The 24,034-nt window shown below is 37.5% G+C and overlaps 1 protein-coding gene across 2 annotated transcripts in view; it reads left to right on the top strand.

The window, feature by feature from the left end:
• The window catches only part of AATF (apoptosis antagonizing transcription factor), a 103,625-nt gene that overhangs the window by 28,156 nt on the left and 51,435 nt on the right, over positions 1-24,034 (top strand). For both annotated transcript variants that reach the window (XM_037069818.1, XM_037069819.1), the window contains exons 5-8: positions 12,381-12,495; positions 13,769-13,970; positions 14,480-14,644; positions 16,189-16,272. In XM_037069818.1, coding sequence (XP_036925713.1) covers positions 12,381-12,495; positions 13,769-13,970; positions 14,480-14,644; positions 16,189-16,272 — 566 coding nt within the window. The remainder of the gene's footprint in view (positions 1-12,380; positions 12,496-13,768; positions 13,971-14,479; positions 14,645-16,188; positions 16,273-24,034) is intronic.

The raw sequence follows: 24,034 nt of genomic DNA, 5'->3' as shown, positions 1-24,034 counted from the left end.
GATAAAGAAACAGACGAACAGGTTTTTTTCCTTATAAATGTAGTACATATCCATTATATAAAATTTAGAAGATGGACAAGCAAAAGTAAGGAAACTTAACTAATCCCAGCAGCTAGAGTTAAGTACTTTTTAATATTTTGGTGTATGGTATGTGTATCTTTTCAGTTTTTTTCCCCTGTGAGGGTGTAGTTAGAATAAAAATGGAACTATGCTCTATATTCTGTTTTGCAGTCTCTTTTTTTCCTACTTAACAGAGATCATGAATATTTTTCCATGTCATTAAATATTGTTCTACAGCATTATTTTTAATGATAGCATAGACTTTCCATCATATGGCTAGTTTAACCCATTCTTTATTGTTGGACATTTAGGTGGTTTCTAGTTTTTTATTTTTATAAATAATGCAATAACATCATTGTAACTAAATCTTTACTCACATCCGTGATTGTTATTGAATAAAATAAATTTCTGTGTGTGGAATTAGCATGTGTTCTAAGGATAGACAAGATTTTTAGGCTTTTGATCTGTGTCGCCAAGTTGCCCTCCAGAGAAGTGTATTAGTTTACAGTCTTACATTCTTCATGTGAATGGCAGTTTTCCTTACCCTTGTCAACACTGCTTTTTATGTTTTTTCATCTTTGTCATTTTGATAGATAGAAAATGGTGTCTGCTTATTTTAATTTACATTAAAAAATTTTACATTTCCCAGTGTTTAATGAGGGTAAACATCTTTTCCCTTCCATTTATTGGTCGTTGATATTTCCTTTGTGGCATCATACAGGTTAAGTTTTAAACTAGTTCTAGGGATGGATTATCTCCTTGTCAGTCAGACTTCTGGCCACCTCTGATCTGACTGCTTTTATTTTAATGTTTCTTCTTATTTGATTTTCTGGTGACAGGACAAATTACATCTACCTTAGAAGATTGCTTTGTATTCTGGAGTATATTTATTTAATCTTAATTACCTTTTAAAAAATCATTAAAAAATTTGATTGTAGTAAAAAAAAAATTTCAAATGGTACTGAGTCCCGACCCCAAACAATACTGAAGTATTTAACATGGATTGTGGGAGGTTTTTTCCTACTCTTAATTCTGCTCTTCAGAAATAACTATATTTAGTTGTTTGGTGTATATACTTCCAGATATTTATGTCAGTTTAAACTTTTTCTAAAAGATTTTATTTATTTATTTATCTTTAGAGGGGAAAGAGAGAGGGAGAGAAACATCAATGTATGGTTGCCTTTCGTGCGTCCCCTTCTGGAGGCTCGCCTGCAGGGAACCAGCCTGCAACCCAGGCATGTGCCCTGACTGGGAATCGAACTGCGATCCTCAGGCTCGCAGGCCTGTGCTCAATCCACTGAGCTGCACCAGCCAGGGCAGTTTAAACTTTTTAAAGATACAAATGAGATTGTTTTACATCTTGCCATGTTAATTAATGTCAGTCTACCTTTTCTTTCTTTAAAAACAATATTTTGCTATTTTGTTTTCTTTTTCTTTTTTCCTGAAATATTGTAAATTACAATATTTACAGTTACAATTTACAATTACTACTCATCACGCCAACTTGCCTTCAAACACTGCTGTAAATGAGGCTGTGGTTTGGTAACACTCATCTTACCTAACCAAATTAATACTTCCTAATAATCCTAATAATATGTGTATCCCATATTCACATTACTTCAATTATCCAAAAACATATTTTATGGCTCAGTTTATTCAAACCATGTTTCATTTGTACCTACTCTTTTCAAAAGCTACACAGAAAGTTATCTGACTAAACTAAATTAATTTAACCAATCCCCTGTAAATGGGCACTGGAGATGTTTGCAACTTTTCTTATTATAAGCAGTGTTATAATGTTACTAACCAGTGTTACCTCAATAACTTTAATTTTTAAAAAACAATGGTAAAATAATGTTTCTATACCTACCTCTTTGCTTTCTTATCTATTTTGTTAGGATTAATTTTCAGAAGTGGAACAGTAGGGTCAGGAAATATGCATGTGTAAAACTTTGATATATTTTGGCAGATTGCTTTCTGGGTATATTTTGCTAATTAAACTCCTATCAATTGTGTATGAAGAGTACCCATTTACTTATATTCTTCCTAACATCAAGCATTATCACAAAAATATATATTTTTGTTGTTTTTGTTTTTGTTTTTTTTGTGAGGCTAAGCATCTTTTCTGATATGTTTGGCCATTTGAATTTTGGGTATTATCGATCTGCTTCTTAACGTTCACTTCTTCAGATTAAGCTTGCATCTATTTCTTTATCTTGTTTTACCGAACCTGCCTTTTATCCATGTGACTTGAACTTCCCATAGTTTTTCCACTTTGTTTTTGTATGTGTGTATGTGTATGTGTGTTTTTTAAAAAAGATGTTATTTATTAGGTTTTAAAGAGAGGGGAAGGGAGGGAGAATAAGAGGGAGAGGAACATTGATCAGCTGCCTCACAGTCCCAACCTGGGACCTGGCTCGCAGGCATGTGCTGTGACCAGGAATCGAACCAGGCCAGCACTTGATCCACTGAGCCACATTGGCCAGGGCTATTTTTTAAATTTTGTAAGGCTATTGGGGAGGGCAGTTTTGTCATTTTTTAGTAATTGAAATTTTATTACACATTGTTTTCAAGGTAGTTTTGTATTCATAAGGATACATTGTGGTAGAAAATGAAAAATGTGTAGTTTTTTTTTAAAGATTTTTAAAAATTTATTGATCTTTAGAGATGAAGGGAAGGAGAGAAGGAGAGAAATATCAATGTATGGTTGCCTCTCGTGAGTCCCCTGCTGGGAACTGGCCTGCAACCCAGGCATGTTCCTTGACTGAGAATCGAATCACGATCGTGTGGTTTGCAGGTCTGCGCTCAATCCACTGAGCTACACCAGCCAGGGTGAAAAATGTGTAGATTTTTTTTAAGCTTGTAGGAGTGTTTCATTTTCTTAGTCTTTATAATGGCAGTATAATAATAGTACCTAATCAAAGGATTGTTGTAAGTTTTTAAATGAGTTAATACTAGAAAGACTTTAGGGGCTAGTGCCTGATACTTAGTAGGTTCCTAGTAATGTTAACTATTAACCTTAATAGTGATAATACACTCTTTTCCTAAACTATAGCTACAGGACCACAGTATTTGTTTCCCTCTTCATAAAAGGGTTATATGTAAGTAAATTCCAGTGCTGTACTTAGTGTTAGTTCTTTGAAGACTTGAAGTGCATATAGAAAAAAATGTATGCCAAGGAAAACATTACAGTGTCTTTTTTATTCAGTTATTCATTAAACAACATAGAGTCTACTATTTGCCACACTAAGTGTACCAAGGTTCACAGTTCTTGCCTCAAGGAGCTCATAGTAAGGTGCAGAGAAAGGTAAACCACTTTTAAAGCATAAAATCTTTTAAATGTTTTTTTTTTTTTTTTTACTTGAAAGCACCTCTCAAAGTGTTTCATTTTGGGTTGGGGAATAAACAATGCTTAGTCTTACTAATATTAAGAGAAACAAATAAAACAGCCTTTTATCCTCTGAGTCTCAGTTTATCCATCTAAGTGGTGATAACTACTAAATCTTTATGTGAATGCATTGTAACATTTGTAAGTTAGTAAATCTGGTGAAGTAGTTTTGAGACTCTAAGGCAGGGGTGTCAAACTCATTTTCTCCAGGGGCCACATCAGCCTTGTGGTTGCCTTCAAAGGGCCAATGTAAATTCAGCTCCTTGACAGTTAAGGAGTAGTTACATTTATATAGTCCTAAAATTATTTCAGCCCTTTGAAGGCATCCATGAAGCTGATGTGACCCCAGGTGAAAATGAGGTTGACACCCCTGCCCTAAGGGTAACCTGTGCATCTTGTAGTTGGTGTGTTAAAGAAAAAGTTCGGTTTGATTACTTTGCTTCTGTTAACAAAGGTCAGCTTGTAGAGGATACGTAGTTCTTAATTAGCAGGTTTGGAGGCCACAGTTTGTTTGCTTGCCATCATTTATATTTGGAAATGATAGTGTAATTAGATGTTCTGCCCTGAGACTTAGAAGTCATTTTTCTGCAACTAAAATATGAGGGTGGACCCCCCAAAACCTGGAATTTATTTATGAAAAATTGTGTATTTATTCTTATATGTTTAAACTTCAGTCACCTTCAAAGTACTGTCCATTTGATGCAGTGCACCCGTCGAAACGGTTTTTCCACTGCTCAAAAGTTTTTGGAAGCTTTGATTTTGATGCCTTTAGTGCTTCTGCCATTTTTTTTTGTTTGTTTCACCTTTCCACATCAGCAAAATGTGTCCCTTTGAGGACTTTTTTTTAAATCTGGGGAAACAAAAAAAATGTCACCCGGGCTATATCAGGTGAATAGGGCTGGTGGGGCACGGGGGTCATATTGTTTTGGTCATAAACACTGAGGTGTGGGTAGGTACCCTCATAAATCACGGTCATTAAAATTTAAAAAAATTCACTGAAGCTGAATACAGCCTCTTGCAACACCACCAGCTGGTACACTGATACAGATGGGTTCCTTGAACACTCACCTAGTAGGGGAAGCCTGCACCACAAGGGGCCTGCCTTCAGAAGATAAATCTAGGTTCCTTTTGGGTCCCCCCTTGTACTGTAGTATACTTTTCGTGGCCCAGGTGATATGTTGAATGCCTGAGTGTGAGGTTTGGGCTCTCCAGCAGCTAACAGTGTAGTAAAGTCAGACTCCCAGTGCAGTGTGCTAGGTGCGGTAGCCGCGATAGGAATGATACTGAGGAAGGAGTGATTGATTCCGCATGGGGATCCTCATTTTCAGAAAGGTGTTCTCTGAATCCCCCATTTCAAAGAAGATATTTCCAGACCTGTCCTCTATGGAGAATTGGGACATTTTAGTCAGGGGTAGTTTCACTGCCTAAAAGGCTGTTTATTTAAAGGCTTTTTAATATGAAAGGATCAGACTATTTTATATGAAACAGAGAGGGTTACTCGGATTGTAACCCTAATTTTATTGTTAATAACTTTCTTTAAAGTTAACTTTAAATTTTAATAGTATCTTGAGTTATAAGAGTAATACATACATAAAATATTCAAACATGGGATATAAAACTGAAACTCATAGAAACAGACAACAGCATGGTGGTCACCAGAGGAAAGGCGGTGGGGGTTGCAAAGGATAGAGGGGCCGAATACGTGGTGATGGGAGATGATCTGACTTTGGGTGGTGGGTACACATGCAGTATGCAGATCACATATCCTAGAAATGCACGCTTGAAACCTGTGTGGTCCTATTAACCAGTATTACCCCAACAAGGTTAATTAAAATAAATATAAGTAAACAAAATATTCAAACAGTTAAAATTTATTAAATAAAAATGAGAGTATCCCCACTTTTCCTGGGTAACTCCTATTAGATGGTTCAAACAGTTGTTTGTAAATAAACTTGTATTTGAAGTATCTCGTTTCTGAGCTTTTACTTTCTATTTAAAGGGGAAAATCAATTTCCCTTTGTAGGGAGGTGCTCTGGAGCAATGGAGGTTGTCTAGGAACTGCGACGTGGAAGGTAACTGTAGTGGATTTCGGGAAGTACATTGATCAGTTAGATTGCTGTGTCCTATAGGGCTTTTTAAGGATTTATTGACACACTTCATCAAGGTATTTGAGAGAGTATTCAGGGAAACCTAAGAAATTCTGCGTTTCTTTTCCCTTCCTTATAAATTCATGCCTGGTTAGAAATTACAGCTTGAGCGGGATGTCCCTCCTCAGAACTCGAATGCACACTATCTATCATGTTACTTAGTGCGGCAGTAATATGAAATGTTAAGGATTTTTTCTTTTTGTTTCTTTCTGTGAGGGGCTCGCCCGGCATATTTTATCATATGTCTCTTCATCTTTCCCTTGTTCCAACTTCCACTTACTCCCCCAATTCCCCACATCATTCTCTTAAGAGGAAAAAATAAGTTTTGCCCACTGAGTCCTCTTTCTTATTTGATTTAGTGTGTCTTGGGCTGAATGTTTCTCACAGAAACACTTTGCATTCAGAATCAGCCCATCAAACCTTTTCCTCCACGGGCCCCTCCATAGATCGCGTGCCTTCCGCTGTGGTGCCCTCGGAGGTGTGAGAGCCCAAGTCTGCTTTTGGCTTAGCCATCATGATTTTTGAATATAAGTCCCCGTGCTCTGCTTTGAAAAGTTATCCTGGTGGTTATTTTGTACCATTAAAAAAAAAATCTGCCTCTTGTCCACAGAACCAGCCAACACACCGGGACTGTACTGCTTCTACTGTTCCAATTAAAACCGCAGGCCTCATAATAGCACATCCATGCGTCTCCATCTGAGAATCTGAGTGTGCACACACCTGTACATGTGTCTACATACATGGATATATAAAAATTCTAGTTGGACACATGTGGGAAATGATAAGAACTCATCCATGTGGTTGGTGTTAAGGAATTTGCAGCCTGCAGTACTCGTTCTTACTGGTAACACCATTCTGCTTGGGGAATATAGAACAAGCCCAAACAGTAATACTGACAGAATTTGGAATTATGATACAGTGGAGCCTTCACGTAATTCTTTGTTGAAGAAGTTAGGGCCTAAATGTTGAGGCTTATTGTTATTCTGAGTTGATAATCTCTTCCTTGCTTTAATAATTTTTCCTCATGCCTGGGTAGCCTTCGAGTTGCACAATAATCACTCACACAGCTTTGTAATCAATGCCCAAAGTAATAGGATTCCTCTGGCCACCGGCAATTAATAAATTTGTGTCTTTTTTAAAACACTAGCAAGTCGGGCCTGAAATACGACTGACTGGCTCTCCTCATTTGCATATTTATTGCAGTGGAAAAATTCTTACCAGATGATTGATGCTGAGCCTGCCTCTTGAATTCCAAGCAGCACATTATTATGAAATGAAAAATGCCGGCCATACAGTTGATTAAAGTTGAAGACAGTGGAATCGGTGTTTTTTAAGATTGTGGGAGAATTAAAGGCATATTTTAATAGATGTTGACAAGAAGTGAACTAACAAAAGCAAAGCAAAGGATTTGCTTGAAAAGATTTAATCAAACGTCTTTCTTGGGGGATTAATTGCCGGGGATGACTACTGCAAGTGGCAGGCTTGTGTGGGTTTGAATGAAAAGTATTGTTCTCAGGCCAATACATTGTGTGTCATTTTGACCTATAGTTTAGCTCTAGTTCTAGAGTTACTTTTGAAGGGGAAAAATGCTCTTATAATCTGTACATTCCAGTTCAATATATTTATCTGGGGATAATAGGAATGTGGGAGTTTATATATACTAGTACACAAAAATTGTATGGTTGCATATTTATTTTAAAAATAACTGTGTAGATATTTAAAAACTGATCATGTAAGCTTTATTTTCCTTTATACGTTCCACTCTTCCCATTCCACCTCCATCCCCTTGCCAGATGGTTTACGTATTGGTTTATAATCTAATTAATGGACTGTGCGCCCATGTCCAGACTTATTCTCTGCCTATAGTTTTGTTTTTGTTGGACAGCCTAGATGAATCAGGGAAAAAAATAAAGCTGTTAGGTGAAAATGGTTTTTAGATTGGTGACATTTTCTATATAGAATGCTTGCATATGGGTAGCATGTAAATGAATACTTAATACAGGACTCTGAGAACTAGCTCAGTCCTAGCGCTGTGGATCAGCAGAGCTTAAGATTTTCACCATGTGAAAACTGATTTTCTGATGATAATAGTCTTTTTTAAAATAATATTTTTAAATTTGTTAAATACCTCAACATATAAAACATATATATTATTTTTCACCTTCATTCTGTGAGATAAACAGGCAAAGGGTTATCTACATTTTGTAGATGAGAAAAATTGAGACTCAGAGGTTACATTGGTCTACTTGGTATGAAATGACTAGTGAGTGATAGTGTCAGTTAGACTCCAGGGTTCCTGACCCTTAGGGAAGCACTCTTTCCATTATTCTCTACTTGGGAAATTATTCCTAAAGCTGGTGCCTAGGTGCTTATGTTGACTCTTGGTAACATGGCGAGGCATCTGTTCTTCTTAATCTCCTCTTAAGAGAAAGGCCTCTGGAAATGGACTATGTAGAACAAAATTGACATTTCCTTGACAGTCTTTGGTTATTTTTTTGTGAGTATGAGCCAAGAGGGAGAAGAAAGTATATGCATTTCTGCTGCTTTAGAAATTTTTTTTAACCCAGACAGTAATTGGGTGAAAAATTAGAGGTGAATTAGAAACAATTGATTTCATTCTCTTTTTTATTCATAGGATTGAACAAATAGAATTCAGCCCTGTATGCATGATAAAGAGGATTTGCTTAGGCTTGGTTTGGTTTTTGGCTGGGAAGAATTCACTGCTGGATTTGAGCTGTGGCTTTGAGGAGGTCTACCACATCCAGCAAAAGGCAGCTCCTTGTCTCCTCAGGTTTTACATGAACTCTTACAAGAAGGAAGTGTGGCCCTGATATTGCAAAGAAATGAGAATTGGGTTCTTCATTCTAAATCTCTATAGGAAGTTGTCCACTATCCATGTGTTGGCCACTAGTACTTTGATAAACTTTTTTTTGTGTGGTTAGAAGCACAGAATTGCAGATTTCATCTTTGGTAGGTCTCTTGACACTTTGATGCATTGTGGTGCTATCCCTGAATGGAGCTTAAATACTTCAGGGCTACTTTCTGACTGGGTGAAGGGGTGTATAAAATGAGAACATATGAGAGAGTATTAACAGAAAGCCACACTTTGATTTACTGATATTGGTTCTCTGCTTTCTTGTTGGATTGATAGGCTGTCTAATATATCTGCAATGGATTTTTTAAAGCTGACTTGAACAAAATAAAAGGGCTAGTATAGCTATTTGAAAGTGGCCCTTAAACGTAGTAGTCTTTCGTTGGATGTTTTCTCAATTCTTGGTTATGCTACATGTTAGAGTCAAATTATGATGTGCTTGTTGAGGGCAAGCAGCTGTAAACATTATAGACTGCTTTGCAGCTTCTTCCCTGCATGGTTCTTCATTCCTTTTTAGACCATGGACACATGGTACTTAGAGGAAATTAAGGGATAGGCACTTGTGTTTTCTGTTCTTTTTAATTCTTATTGTGGTAAAAAAAATGCATAATAAAATTAACCATACTAACCATTTCTAAGTGTACAGTTTAGTATGTTAAGTATGTTCACATTGTTGTTCAGCCAGTCTTCAGAACCATTTCATCTTGCAAAGCTAAATATCTATACCTCATTAAACAACAACTTTCCATTTCCCTCTGGCCCAACCCCTGGCAACCACCGTTCAGCTTCCTGTTTCTATGAATTTGACTATTCTAGGTGCCTCATATAAGTGGAATGATTAAGGATTTGTCTTTTTGTGACTATCTTATTTCATTTAGCATAATGACCTCAAGGGTCCTCCATATTGCAGCAAGTATCAGAATTTCTGTCTTCTTAAAGGTTGAATAATATTCCTTTTTATCTCCTGTTCTTTTTTTACTAGACTCAAGATTGAGGGATTATAGATTACTTTGTCTGTATGGCATGTTGTCTAGAGTGGTCAATACATATATAGAATTATATATTGTGGTCTTGGGATTATTTAAAATTGTGGTAAAATATACATGACATGAAATTTACCATTTTAACCATTTTGAAGTGTACGTGTAGCTCAGCATCATTAAGTACATTCACATTGTTACGCAGCCATAACCATTATCCAGGTCCAGAACCTTTCATCATCCCCAACTGAAACTGTGTCCATGAAACAGGAAGTCCCCATTTCCTCTTCCCTTCAAACCCTGGCAAACACCTTTCTACTTTCTATTTCTATGAATGTGACTATTTTGGTACCTCATGTAAGTGGAATCATACAGTATATGCCCTTTTGCAACTGGTTTATTTTACTTAACGTAATATTTTCAAGGTTAGGTCTTGGGAATTTTGAAAACTACTTTGCAAATGCAAAATTGATTTGTGGTTTCACTTTGGAAAACATGGACCCTGTCTGTTAAAATATAGCCATTTCTAAAAAAGAAGTTAAAATTATTGGCCAATACATACAATTTGGATGAGATGAGATTTTAGTGTTTTCATGGGCTTCCTTCCAGGAGTTAATGTCCTTTCTCTTTTCTTACGGTTCTTGCTACAACATACACGTTCAGAACCATAGCTTCTTAAGATATCTTTTATCAATTCTCAGATCTTTTCACAGATGATCATTTGTGGTAACCTAATGTTTGTAGTTATCATTTGTATTTTTTGTTCTACTTGTTCCTTTTAACATTTCTCATATCTTTACATACTTTTGCTTTGTTCTACTTATACACTTACCACATTTAGAGCGACTGGTTTTCGGCTTTAAAGTTTTTGTGCCTTCATTCTGTTTTTCCTTGTTGTGTGTGTTATCATCTTGTCTGTACTTAACCCATCTCCCAAAAGCTGACAGAACGAAGGATAATGTCTTGCTTTTTTCTTCTTCATGAGTATAAGTTATCTCTATGTTTGGTGGAAATTTTATTGGGTTTTGTTGTTGTTGTTGTTTTTTAAGATTCAGAGCAACAGGTTGAGAATCTTGGTTTGGAACACGAGGCATTGTGTATTTTTCAGGTAATACTACATATTGCAGATCCTCCCAAGTGGTAGGGATGTGCACTATTATAAAAGGATTAGAATACAGAATTCAGAAAAGTAAGATCAGGGGTCTTATTTTAAACAAGAAAGTTGTATTTATGTAGTCTTATATGCAGACTGTTTGAAGGAATGTGAAGTAGTTGATTGGGTTGGGTTGATTTACTTCCGACAAATCTGAGAAAGCTTTGTCTGCTAGTTAGCTCTTACTTAGCCTGATGTTGAAATAGAAGGATCCAGAACAATGTATATGGAGAGCTCATTTACCTCATGTGCTGGGGAAACAGGCTGAGATGTAAAATAGTAATGGAGGCTATTCATGCTGGGCAGGGTAGAAGCAGAAAAGATAGAATAAGACTCATAAAAATCACTCAAACTGGAGTTTGTGGGCTGAAGTTAGTATGATTTGTAAAACAAAAGTGACTTCAGGGATCGCTAAATGAAAGTAGGGATACTTGGGAGAAGATTGCAGTTATTTACGGGAAAGAGGGAAGGAGCGATACAAGCATGCCCAGAGATAGATGGATAACTGTTAGTGATGATAAGGATGAAAAATACATAATTTAGCTATCGATTAAACATATAGGAAAAGGGCACCAAAATGTCAATGATCTCTTATGAAAACGCATTAAACAGGGACGAGAACAATCAGACAAGGGCGAAGTGTTAGAAACAGAACTTTTCTCTGCCTTCCTCACGTGGTGTGTTTAAACGAGTGATGAAGCATCCGTGTCAGATTTTCTTAAAGCTGCTGAAGGTACGCAGTTTGAACATGGGGGAGGTGTCTGGGTGCTGCCAACGCATGAATGGTGACGGTCAGGGTTGTCAGCCCCTTTGGTAGGGTTAGGCTGATCAAGGAGGTACAAGTTCAGTTCTGAGAGGGCCAGTTTTTATTCTGAAAGGCTTAGCCATAGACTATGTACTTAATCCTGGCCAGCTTTGTTACTGATGCAACCTGTTGCTATGAGGAGAGCCAGGTGAGAACATATATTTGATGTGAAAACATTTTAAAGATTTTTATTTATTTATTTTTAGGGAGGAAAGGAGAGAAACACCAATGTGGGAGAGATACATCCATCAGTTGCCTCTCACATGTCCCTGACTGGGGATCGGGCCTGCAACCCAGGCGTATGTCCTGACCAGGAATTGAACCGGCAACCTTTTGTTTGCAGTCTGACTCTCAATCCACTGAGCCACATGAGCCAGGACTCCATGTGCAAATTTTTAATACACAACTCAGTACTGCAAATAGAAAGTCATTAACCTGGGTTTTTCTTATGTGAACGAGAACTTTCCATGAGGATATGTGTGGAGAGATTGAAAGATGTGGCAACTCAAATCAGAGGCAAATGGGATCTCCTAAGGGAGGGTGGTGGAGGTGGTAGGGATCATGGAACTAAACTGTGCTCTTTAGGAAAAGTGGAGGAATTGCTTAAAAGGTTGATTGATAGAGGGATAATTCAGGAGGTCAGTGGGCAATGTGTAGAAACTAACACCAAAGAAAAAAAAGATTGGTTATGATGACAGGCAGGGAAAGAATTTGTCAGTCTTATACTAAATTTAAGAACTCACGATTTATTATAGACATTTTTCTAAGTACCTTATATGTGCTACCTTGCTCGTTCCTCAAAACAACCTAATAAGGTAGGCATTGTTATTATTTCCTTCTGTGAGTTCTGTATTTCAGAGTTTTTAGTGTCTTCGTGCCCTGTGTCCGCCACCCTCTACCACTGCCTCCCCACCCCGCAGCCAGGACTGCTCAGGAGCCTTGATAGTTGTTCCTTCTCTGTGCTTTACTTCCCAGGTCACAAGGCCCTGAAAGCACTGTTGAGGTCATTGGTAGACCTTCAAGAAGAACTGCTTTTCCAGTACCCAGATACTAGGTATCTTGTAGATGGAACAAAGCCCAAAGCAGAAAGGTAAGGAGCAAATGCAACTATAGAGTTGCTTATTTTCTTTTCATCTGAATAGTTCCCCATCGTTTAAGAAAAAGAAAGCTAAATTCTTCCCAGGGAGTATCAGACTTAATGTTAGGAAAGTAGAAAGAGCCAGTTACATTTAACTGGCTTTTTGGCCAGGATGGCATAGAAATTGGGAATTAGGTTTTAGATTTTTATGCTTAGTGGTGCCTACTTCTCTTTGTGACTTCAGTAAGAGATTTACCTTCTCTTTAGAGCAATTGAAGTTAGTAGATGAAAGCACATTTTGGTACCAGTGTTAATTACTGTTTATGAAGCACTTTGTGCCCAGATCATGGAATCGCTGGTCACAGCCATCTTCTTTTCAGTGAGAGGAGAAGCAGTTATTATTTTTTAAATTATATGTTATTGATTATGCTATTACAGTTGTTCCTTTGCCCCTTTCCACCCAGCAATTATTTTGAAGGGTGGAAAATTTCAGAAAACAGCAGAATAAGCCTTTTTTCTTTACTGAAATGATCACATTCGATGAAGCATCTCCCCGCCCCTTTGTTTGAGCCTGCTGTGTGTGGCACCTGCTTACTGTTTTCCCTTGGGCTTATTTTTTGCTCCATTCTTTTCTCCTGATTAGTTGGAGGGATGAAAAGTAAACTCACATTTATTGAGCACCTACTTTGTGTTGGGATCTGTAATCCAGTGAGTGCAACTGGCTGTATAATTGGAGGCTGTAGTAATTTCTCATAGCAGTTACATATAATATTGCATTTTAATGCTAATTCTGTCACTTACCCCTTAGAGTTTTCTTCACATTCAGCTCTCTCCATTTGGTTCAGCTAATTTTACTCAGCTTTCCTGAACAATTGATTACAGGGAGACATTTTTTTCCTATTGATTTGGGGATTAAGGTAGTAAAAGTATGATTATATGTTTAATTTTTAAAGACTTGCTTGTAACCAGTATAGGCCTGGTTCATATGCATTTCTAGTAATGTCTTTACAATCTCATTTAATTTTACAATTTGCTTACCTTGTAAGAATTATTTAGAAATCAATTATTTTTATATTTGAAATTACATGAGTTTTTGGTTGACCTCATAAACATTCTTCCCAGACAAACGAACAAACAAACAAAAAACCATCCTCACATCTGTGGTCTTACTTAAAATGTAGACAGAATAGGGAAGGCCTAGATACGTTCCACTTCATGGGAGTGTAGCTCTTTCTGCGGGCATTGTTTATTTACATTGGACTTACTCTTCTTGCTGGTTTCCTAGTGAGGAGGAGATTTCCAGTGAAGATGAGGAGCTAGTAGAAGAGAAGAAGAAGCAGAGGAGGGCCCCACCGAAGAGGAAGCTGGAGATGGATGACTACCCTAGCTTCATGGCAAAGCGCTTTGCTGACTTCACAGTCTACAGGAACCGCACACTTCAGAAGTGGCATGATAAAACCAAGCTGGCTTCTGGAAAACTGGGGAAGGCAAGTGTGTGTGTGCGCACATTTGTGTGTGGCACAGGCTGTGGCAAACCAAGGCAGTTTTAAGAAATTGGAACTATAGCTTATTTTTCTGGATGATATCACTATGATAATTAGTCATTTCCATAGAAAAAATGTACTGAACTCTTATCACTGGGGTTTATAATACCATACAGGATTGTGATTTTAACTCTATTCGAATATTTTATTGTAGAAATCGTGGCCTTATGTTTGTGTTGGAAATATAAAATAAAGAAGTTGATGTTAGACAGTTATTGTTAAAGGAGCAAAATGTAAACTCTGGGTATAGGAAAGTAGTATGGCCTACTTAAGACTGATTTTATTTCTGAGAACAATTACAGCCATTTACAAACTCAGTCTTTAACAGAAAGTCCATCCTGAAAGAAGGGTTGGCTAGTTCTCAGCTGACAGAAAAAAGAGAGAAACCAAGGTAGCTGCCTTCATCAGCACAGATGTTCTGCTGTATCTGACACTGGTTTATGCTGTTGCAGGGTTTTGGTGCCTTTGAACGCTCAATCTTGACCCAGATCGATCATATTCTGATGGACAGAGAAAGATTACTTCGAAGGACACAGACCAAGCGCTCAATCTACCGAGTTGTTGGCAAACCCGAGCCAGCGGCACAGCCTGTCCCAGAGAGTTTGCCAGGAGAACCGGTAAGAACTCTGTGATGCAGGATGATTGTGGGGAACAGTTTCTGTGAGGCTGATTCACTGAAAAATCAGATCACCTACTTGTAGGTATCACTCTCCGTGTGAGAGGTTAGTGAAAGAAAAGGAAAAAAATACTTGTAGATTGTTGTTTTTAAAAAATGGTTTTTAAAAGTTTTAAAATGTGAATCAATTATTAACTTGTGTGTAGTCTTTTAACTTTGAGGTTGATATAAGTCTGGTGATGGAAGCGTTTGTAATCCAATTTTAAAATTCAGTTTTAAAGCAGCTGCTTTAGAAATACCAGAGTTGAAGTAAGTGTGTTCTTTAGGCTTTGTGTTGGATGTTTAGACACGCCAGGAGAGGATCCAAAATTGGAATAGTCAGATTCTTTTGTGTAAAAGAAACTCTTTTATATGTAGTAGAAATACATACATAATACTTTTTTAAGTTAAGAATTTTAAATGAAAAGTATAATTCCTTCTGGTCTGAAAATTTCACTTCTCACATTTAACCAGTGTTCATAGTTGTAAGAAACTTTCAGGTATTTTCCATTTATAGAAAAGCACATGTGCATGAGCACTTGTGCACATATGTAAAATATGGTTACCTTTTCTTTTCAACTAAATGGTATGGATGCATATGTGTATATAAATATGTAAAATGTTACAAAGTGTATATAAACTCTTACAACTTTTTAAATTTAATATATTCTAGACACTTTTCCATATCATTACATAGAGATCTCCCTTATTTTTCCCAATGCCTAGAGTATTCTATGGCATGGATGTTTACTATGATTTATTAAAACAATGGATAATTTTGTTGTTTCCAGTGGTAGAAGCAGTGCTACAGGAAACATTCCTGAGCATTGCTATTTTTGTATTTGTGTGACCATGGATAGATTTCTCAAAGTGGAAGTTAAGTCAGAGAGAATACACATTTTGAATCCTGACGGATGTTACCAAATTGCCTCCAAAAAGGCTTCATTAATTTCCAGTCCCACCAGCTGTACTTTTTAATACTGAGTGTTGCCAGTTTTAGAGGTGAAAAATGCTGTCTTCTCCTTTTAATTTGCATGTATTTAATTAGAATGAGGTTAAACATATTGTCAAGTGATTTTTTGCTATTTATGGTTCTTATTTTGTCCAGTGCCTATTCATGTTTTTGTCCATTTTTCAATTGGATTGTTTTTGGTTTTTAAGAGCTCTTTATATCTTTTTTGAAAATATTTTATTTATTCATTTTTAGAGAGAGGAGAAGGGAGGGAGAAAGAGAGGGAGAGAAACACTAATGTGTGGTTGCCTCTCACATGGCCCATACTGGGGACCTGGCCTGCAACCCAGACATGTGCCCTGTCTGGGAATTGAACTGGCAACCTTTATGTTCTCAGCCTGTGTTCAGTCCACTGAGCTGCACCAGCCAAGGCAATAGCTCTTTATATCTTAAGGAAAAGAGTGCATTGACTGTTATATGCATTGTTTATAGTAGCTACATTATTTTGATGACCTCAGTGGTATTCAATCTATCCTTTCTTCTTGTTGATGTAGGAAATCCCTCCAGAAGCCCCTGCCAATGCCCACCTGAAGGACTTGGATGCAGAAATCTTTGATGATGATGACTTTTACCACCAGGTGTGATTTTCACACTCTTTACTTTTGTTACAAATCAAGTTTTAGCATTTTAAAACAGCTAATGTAATTCTCTGACCAGAGGGCAGCTTACTTTGCGGGTGAACACAGTTAAAACTCCTGTTTTCAGAATTGGCCTTACTGTGTAGCTCTGGGTCTGTTGCTTTTTTTCTATCTTATATTTTTCCTTTTGAAGTGAAAACAGCTGCAGCTACTTTGTAACTTGTTGAAGAGGGTACATTATCTTTAAAATAGTTTCAACTTCTTTGAGTCAGGTTGATTATTCTTTCTTAACTGTTTTTGATAATGTTAATGGAGGATTTTTTTGTTAGTTGTTTGGTTTTTGTTCAATTATTAATACTATTATATCAGGATGGAGTTAAAAGGCTGGGATCCCATAATTCTTGAATTGCACTTCTGGTTCTATTACCTATTAAGTCTCTTGTCTTTAATTTATTTTTGTGCCTATTCAAATCAGTTAAGTATGTATTGAAATTATCTGCTACTTTTGATTATAATAATATCATAGTGCTTTGAAGACAGAAAGAACTGGTAGAAGTTCAAATATGATTCTGTTCTCAATACTATCTTCATAGACATCCCCCAGTTCTTCTCTGACATTGTTATCTCTTGGCTTGCTGCTCTTTTTAATGAAGCTAGTGAATGTTAAAATACGCTAAACATTTAACCTGTTCTGAAGAACTAAAATAATTTCCTGTAATCCTGGATCTCTTTTTTCTTTTTTCAAAAGAATTTTTTATTGTTATTCTATTATAGTTATCCCAAATTTCCCCCTTTGCCCTCCTCCACTCAGCCACCCCTCATTCCCACAGTCTTGCCCCACATTTTTGTCCATGTCCATGGGTCATTCATACATGTTCTTTGTCTAAGTCCCATCTCCTTCTTGCCACCATTATCCTCCCCTTCCCTCCCCACTGGTCACTGTCAATGTGTTTCATGTTTCCATGTTTCTGATTCTGTTTTGCTCATTAGCTTATTTTGTTCTTTAGATTCTTCTTATAGATGAGGTCATTTGGTATTTGTCTTTCACTGACTTATTTCACTTAGCATAGTATTCTCCAGTTCCATCCATGCTGTTGAAAAAGGTAGGAGTTCCTTCTTTCTTTCTGCCATGTAGTATTCCATTGTGTAAGTGTACCATACTGTTTTGATTCACTCATTTACTGATAAGCACTTAGGCTGTTTCCAGCACTTGGGTATTGTAAATAGCACTGCTATGAACATAGTGGTGCTTAAGTTCTTTTGAATCAGTGATTCGGGATTCTTAGGGTATATTCCCAGCAGTGAAATGTGGAATTGCTGGGTCAAAAGGTAGTTTCATTTTTAGTTTTTTGAGAAAATTCCATATTGTTTTCCACAGTGGCTGCACCAGTACACATTTCTACCAACAATGCACTATGGTTCCCTTTTCTCCACATCCTCACCAGCCCTTGTTTGTTGATTTAGTAATGAAGGCCATTCTGAACAGTGTAAGGGGAATTATCTCATTTTGGTTTTAATTTTGTATCTTTCTGATGGCTAGTTGAGCATCTTTTCATATGTCTATGAGCCCTCTGTATGTCCTCCTTGGAGAAGTGTCTAATCATGTCCTTTGCCCACTTTTTAATTGGATTGTTTTTTTCCTGGTGTTGAGTCTTACGAGTTCTTTATATAATTTGGAGTTTAAACCCTTGTCCGATATATCATTGGCAAATATGTTCTCCCATACAGTCCGTTCCCTTTTCATTTTGGTGATGGTTTCTTTAGCCATGCAGAAGCTTTTTAATTTGATCTAGTCACATTTGTTTATTTTTCCCCTTATTTCCCTTGGCCTACGTGGTATATCAGCAAAAATATTGCTATGTGGGATATCTGAAATTTTACTGCCTATGTTTTCCTCTAGGACTTTTATGGTGTCATGACTTAAGTCTTTAATTCTGGGTCTCTTGATAAGTCCCACTTAATGAAATGTGCTTTAGGTTGTACCCCTTCTAGTGCTGGAGAATTGAGGATGTTCTTCAGTGATGATATACCAGTTTTTGTTGAACCATTATTTATCATGCTATTTTTTCTCTGCTGAATTTTTAGTATGTTATTTTTTAAAGGTTTTATTTATTTATTTTTGGAGAGAGAAAGAGAGGAGAGAAACAGTGATGTGAGAGAGAAACATTGATCGGCTACCTCTTGCACACATGCCAACCAGGGACCAAACCTGTAACCCAGGCATGTGTCCTGCCCAGGAGTCAAACCAGCAACCTTTCACTTTGTGGGACAATGCCCAACCAACCAAGCTACACCGGTCAGGGCTAGTACAAGGGGGAACCCCCACAGAATGGATTTTATTTATAAAAAATTGTGTATCTATTCCTATATGTTTATACTTCAGTCACCTTCAAAGTGCTCTCCATTTGATGCAACACACCTATCAAGATGATTTTCCACTGCTCAAAACAGTTTTTGAACTTGTTGATTTTGATGCCTTTTGGTCCTTCTACCATTTTTTGTTTCACCTCTTCCGCATCACAAAATGTTTCCCTCTGAGGACATTTTTCATCAGAGGAAACAACAAAAAAAAGTAACTTGGAATGAGATCAGGTGAATAGGGAGGGGTTGCAGAGGTCATGCTGTTTTTGGTCAAAAACTGCTGAACACTCAGCTCAACATGGGCCGGTGCACTAATCACCCATAATGACAGGGGCAAACACATTGAAAGAATGTTCAGAAAAATTCACTGAAGCTGAACACAGCCTCTCACAACAACACTAGTTAGCGCACTGATACAGAAGAATTCCTAGAACATTCACCTCCTGGGGAATAGGTTCAAGGTTTAGCCATGACAGCTGTATTATATACATGGAATACGAAAGAAGGACCTTAGGAAATTGCACTTAAACCCAGTAGAAAAAGTAGTTCTATATTGCACATACTTCCGGTTTTGCCCTAAAAAGAGGAGGAACCTTTCTATTACTCTTGCTGTTCACTCTGTGGTGCTCAGTAAAATTATTACCATAGTGAAGCTTAAAAGTAATGAGAGGAAAGAGGATTGGTGGAGCCTCAAGTGTTCCTAGTCAGAGGTCCTGATTCTTTTTTCCTTTTCTTCTCTTATTATATCTATTTGTCAGCGGAATGGGGAACTCTATTTTGTTCTAGAATGTCTAAGGAAGTACCTGATACAGGATATTAATAGGGTACAGTTGTGTGAGATCATGGAAGGCAATCAAAAATGAAAACTGTTCCAGTGTTCATTAATCGAAGTGTATATTCAGTGGAAAGTGTATCATAAATTAAATAGGTTCAATAAAATAAACTGAAATTATTGGGGAAAAGTTGCTTCTACTGGCAGCCCTTAGTCTGAAAGATTTTTTTTTTTTTTTGGCTTGCAGTCTGTTTAAAAAGATATAGCATTACTTGACTGGCCCTTCATCCCAATTCATAATTTTAACTTTGGTAAATTCTGATTTCAGAGTTATGACTCGTCACATCTTAGCTTTTCCCCTTGCTGGTTAATTGGGGTGCCAGGGTTAATCTAAATTAAAACTTAAACTAATAGAGGTCAGCAAGGCAGCTGAAACACCTGAGTGAAACAAATGGGGCTGCCAGACGCAACTTTCTCTTGGCTGTTTCCCAAGAGAGAAGTGGCAGCAAATTGGAGTTGTTTCAGCCTCTGGAAAGGTGAGTGATGGGTGACACTTGTTCATGTACAGCATCTCCGGAAGCATTCCAGATTGCTTTGCCGCTGTACCAACTGCTGCCATCCGTGCACAGTCAGTAGGAACTGGACCAGTTGCCAACATCTGGCAGCACAGCAAGGAATGGGTGCAAGTCTTGAAACCCCGCAGATTCTAAATATGGTGTTTAGAACTGTGCAGGCTTTAATCACTTACCACTCGTTGGCAGCAGGCTACGACAGCTTATCCTAGCCTCGTACATCACATCCCGACATCTGCTGAGCCGCAAGGCAGCTGCACATTCATTTTCTTTTCTTGCCTTTTCTCTTTGCCTCCTGTTCCTGTTCTTCCCATTCCCCCCCCTCCTCCCTTCAGTTTTCCTCTCCCCTCCCCAGTATGCTTCTTGGGAGAGATGATCTGTAAAGATTACTGCTTCATTGTGTGCAAGTAATTGTGGTGATGCCAGGCCCTTGACAGACACAACGTAGCACCTGTTCTGCTGACCTGGTTAATTTCTTCTGTTGAGTGGGATTTGCCAGAGATTGGAGCTGAAGCCAATTCGATGATAAGGCTAAAGAAAATGGCTGTATGTTTTCTGTCACCTCCCAATTAAATTGGCTTCATAAAGTGCTTTCCTTTATTTGTCAGGGTAGTAAGCCTGAGCTAAGTGTTGCATTCAAAAGTGGTACATTGTATTACAATGGGCTTCTGAGTTTTCATTTGTGTTTTTAAAAAATTTTTTATTGTGGTTATATGGAAGAATGGGGGTGATGAATATAAACCATCTTGGTTTTATTTTTTTTTAAACCATACTTGAAGCCAGACTCTTTTGGGTCCATGTTTTGTAAGGAAGAGATTATAGTCACATTGAATTTTAATGTTTCATTGTAGGGGTTTAAAGGCTTACTTGGTTAATTCAGGTGTCACGAGGCTGTGTGAATGCCTTAACTACTGAGAATAACTTTTAGGATCAGAATACAACCCCCCCCCCCCAACACACACACACACTCTCTCTCTTTGTGTCATATTGGGCCTTAAATTACTACAACTTTAAAAATATGTCTATTATTTAATCAAGGTGTATGTATATATGTATGTATGATCTGAGGAGGATCAGATACAAGAAGTAACATCCTTTTTGAGCTGAAAAGAACCTTACAAGAAGCTGATGCCCTGAAAAGTTAAGTAACTTCCTGAAAGTTACATAGTTGAGGGCAACTCTAGTACTTGATCTCAAGGCTTTTTAGATCAAGTCCAGTTCTTTACATACCTGTACTTCTTAAACATTTCATCCTTGAGCCATGAAAAGACTTCATTATAGTGTTACAGTTTTCCGTTTATGAATAAATAAGCTTCATATTCTTAGAATTGGAAGAAATATTATGTGTGTTAGAAAGTGATGTCTTAAATGCCTTCCTTAAAAGGCAAATGATTTATTGAACTCCTGTTTCTTAACAATTCTAATGAAAAAATTGGCTTTACAGTTGTGTTACTGGTTTGTTAGGGAAGCGGAATTGCCGGACGCTTGAAGTGTACCTAACGGGGAGGATTTTCCAAGGGTAACTGTTCCCCTGCCACCCGCAGTGCAGAGCTGCCCCGAGTGGGCTTTGTTTGCGTTTGTCCCGTTTCTCGTCAAAGCTCGTCCTGAAGACGGTTTTACAAAACCTGGAGGTTGTCAAGGGCCACGAGGGGTGAGCCATTCAGAAATGTTTTCAGTGTCTATTTTTCATTTTCATTATCCTGTTAGCTACTTTTTAACATTAATTTCTTTTAAGGTATGTTGTGTAGATGACCATTTAAGATCTTTCCTTCCTTTTTTCATTTGCTTTTTTAAACTATCAACTGATCTTAGACTTGAGAAGCCTGAGTTCTTTTCTCCTTTTTAAAAAAAATTTTTTTTAGTTGTTCAAGTACGTGCCTGAGTTCTTAACGAACTGAGAAAGGGCTAACATTTACTGAACACTAGTTATGTGCCAGCTCCTGGACTAATTGATAGGTGTTTGACATACAGCTTTATTTAATTCTCACAAGATTTCCATTTTGAGATATGACTGTACTCAGCAGTAACCTATAGAAAGTGACTGGTTTTATTCTTCTTATAGCCAAGATTTCAAACTAGCTTCTTGTCACCTCATGAGGTATTTTGTTCTGAAAGGACTAATTGAGCTTAGATATTGACAGATCGATACCTGGATTTCTAAGGGTTCATTAGGATTTTGTATGTTGCTTCTAGCTGTGTTCAGTTTTGATCTGGTTTGTCCTGTCACTTTGCATTTAACCAGGAGTGTCTAGAGAAAGGCATAATAGATTTTGCTCCTCTGATGACCACTTTGACGGGTTAAATTTCTCCCTTCATTTGCCATCAGGACATGTCTATAACTGACCTTGCCACATGCTGGGTTTTTGTATCCAAGACAATTGATAATGCCATAAACAAGTAATTATTCATTTGGTGAACTATTAAAAGTTGATAATATTAAGAAATAGAGAAGAGGTCAGGTTTCTGATAAGGTGGTTTACCTTAATTAAATTGGTGGGTGATTAATATGGACAGTTGATGGGATTGATGGTTTTAATTGTATGCATTCAGATCTTAGTGTGAGTAAGAGATGTCTGAAGCTGTTCCCATGGTTAATGCTAATACAATGGGACATCCTTATGTATCTGACCGGTGCTTTGGTTAAGGTTAATGTTTTAAGCTTGATTTGAATCTGCTCCTTTTAATTAGTTGTTTATGAGTTGTTGGAAAAAGATACCTCTGTTCAGAGTAGTATTTCATTTTTAGTTTCACTTCAAAATGTGCTATTGTTTGAAATGTGGATAGTGTTTCTTAAATGTTTGATAAAACTTACTACACATAGACCTTTTTGAGATTTCAGAGAGGACATACAAATGAAATACATAAATTTGAAAATTGAAATACATAAATTTAAAAATTGACATTATGGTTAAAGATATAGCAGAGAATTAATCAGGTCTTTTGAGGTATAGTAATAGTGTTAAAAAACCCAAATCAGCCCTGGCTGGTGTAGCTCAGTGGATTGAGCACAGGCCTGCGAGCCAGAGGATCGAGGTTCGATTCCCAGTCAGGGCACATGCCTGGGTTGCAGGCCGGTTCCCTGCAGGCAAGCCTCCAGCAGGGGACGCACGAAAGGCAACCATACATTGATGTTTCTCCCCCTCTCTCCTTCCCCTCTAAAGATAAATAAATAAAAATTTAAAAATAACCCAAATCAAATATTAATGTCAAATTAAATCCCAGTTTTAATAATTAAAAGATTATTTTACCTTCCATGTGTGAGAATTTTGAGATACATTCTGGTTTCTATGCTGCTGTTATCTCTCTGTCAATGGTTAGTCCCAAATATAATACCAATATTGGCATTTGGTTGCCCGCGTGGGCTCACTGTTGAGGCTACACAGAGCAAGAAGCTGAAAGCTGCATTTTATTTTATTTTTTAAAGATTTTATTTATTTATTTTTAGAGAGAAGGAAGGGAGGGAGAAAGAGAGGGAGAGAAATATCAATGTATGGTTACCTCTCATGTGGCCCCCACTGGGGACATGGTCTGCAACCCAGGCATGTGCCCTGACTGGGAATCCAACCAGTGACCCCTTGGTTCGAAGCCTGCACTTAATCCACTGAACTACACCAGCTAGGGCTCAAAAGCAGTATTTTAGATGGGAGGTCCAGAAATTGCATCAAACAGCAACATCGGGGGAAGGTGCACACAATTGGCCCTCATTTCTTTCAGTTTTCTTGCTTTAAGAGAGAACAGAGCATGACTTTAGTACCACTGCTTCATTTAAACAAGGGTAAAACCTCAGAATAAAGCCTAAAACAGTGCATTTTAGGAGCCAGTTAGGAAGGAGGTATGAAGTGACTTAGAACTGTTGAAGAAACATTTCAAACACAAGTGGTCATGGGAGTTTAGTAAGCAAATATGTGGCTGAAATCGTCTTTTCTGTACTAATAATCACAATGTCAGCTGGCTGAGTGGAAGTTAAACACAGGATCCCAGCAATATTTTAGAATTTGACACTCCTCAGGAAATGGGGAACATAACCTGTTCACTAAGTAGGCATGGTGTCTTCTTA

The sequence above is a fragment of the Sturnira hondurensis genome, unplaced genomic scaffold (genome assembly GCF_014824575.4).
Source record: "Sturnira hondurensis isolate 20B ecotype Veracruz unplaced genomic scaffold, ASM1482457v3 Scaffold0018728, whole genome shotgun sequence".
Taxonomy (NCBI): domain Eukaryota; kingdom Metazoa; phylum Chordata; class Mammalia; order Chiroptera; family Phyllostomidae; genus Sturnira; species Sturnira hondurensis.
Note: the sequence above shows the minus strand (reverse complement) of the source record. Positions and strands in the feature narration are given on the sequence as shown.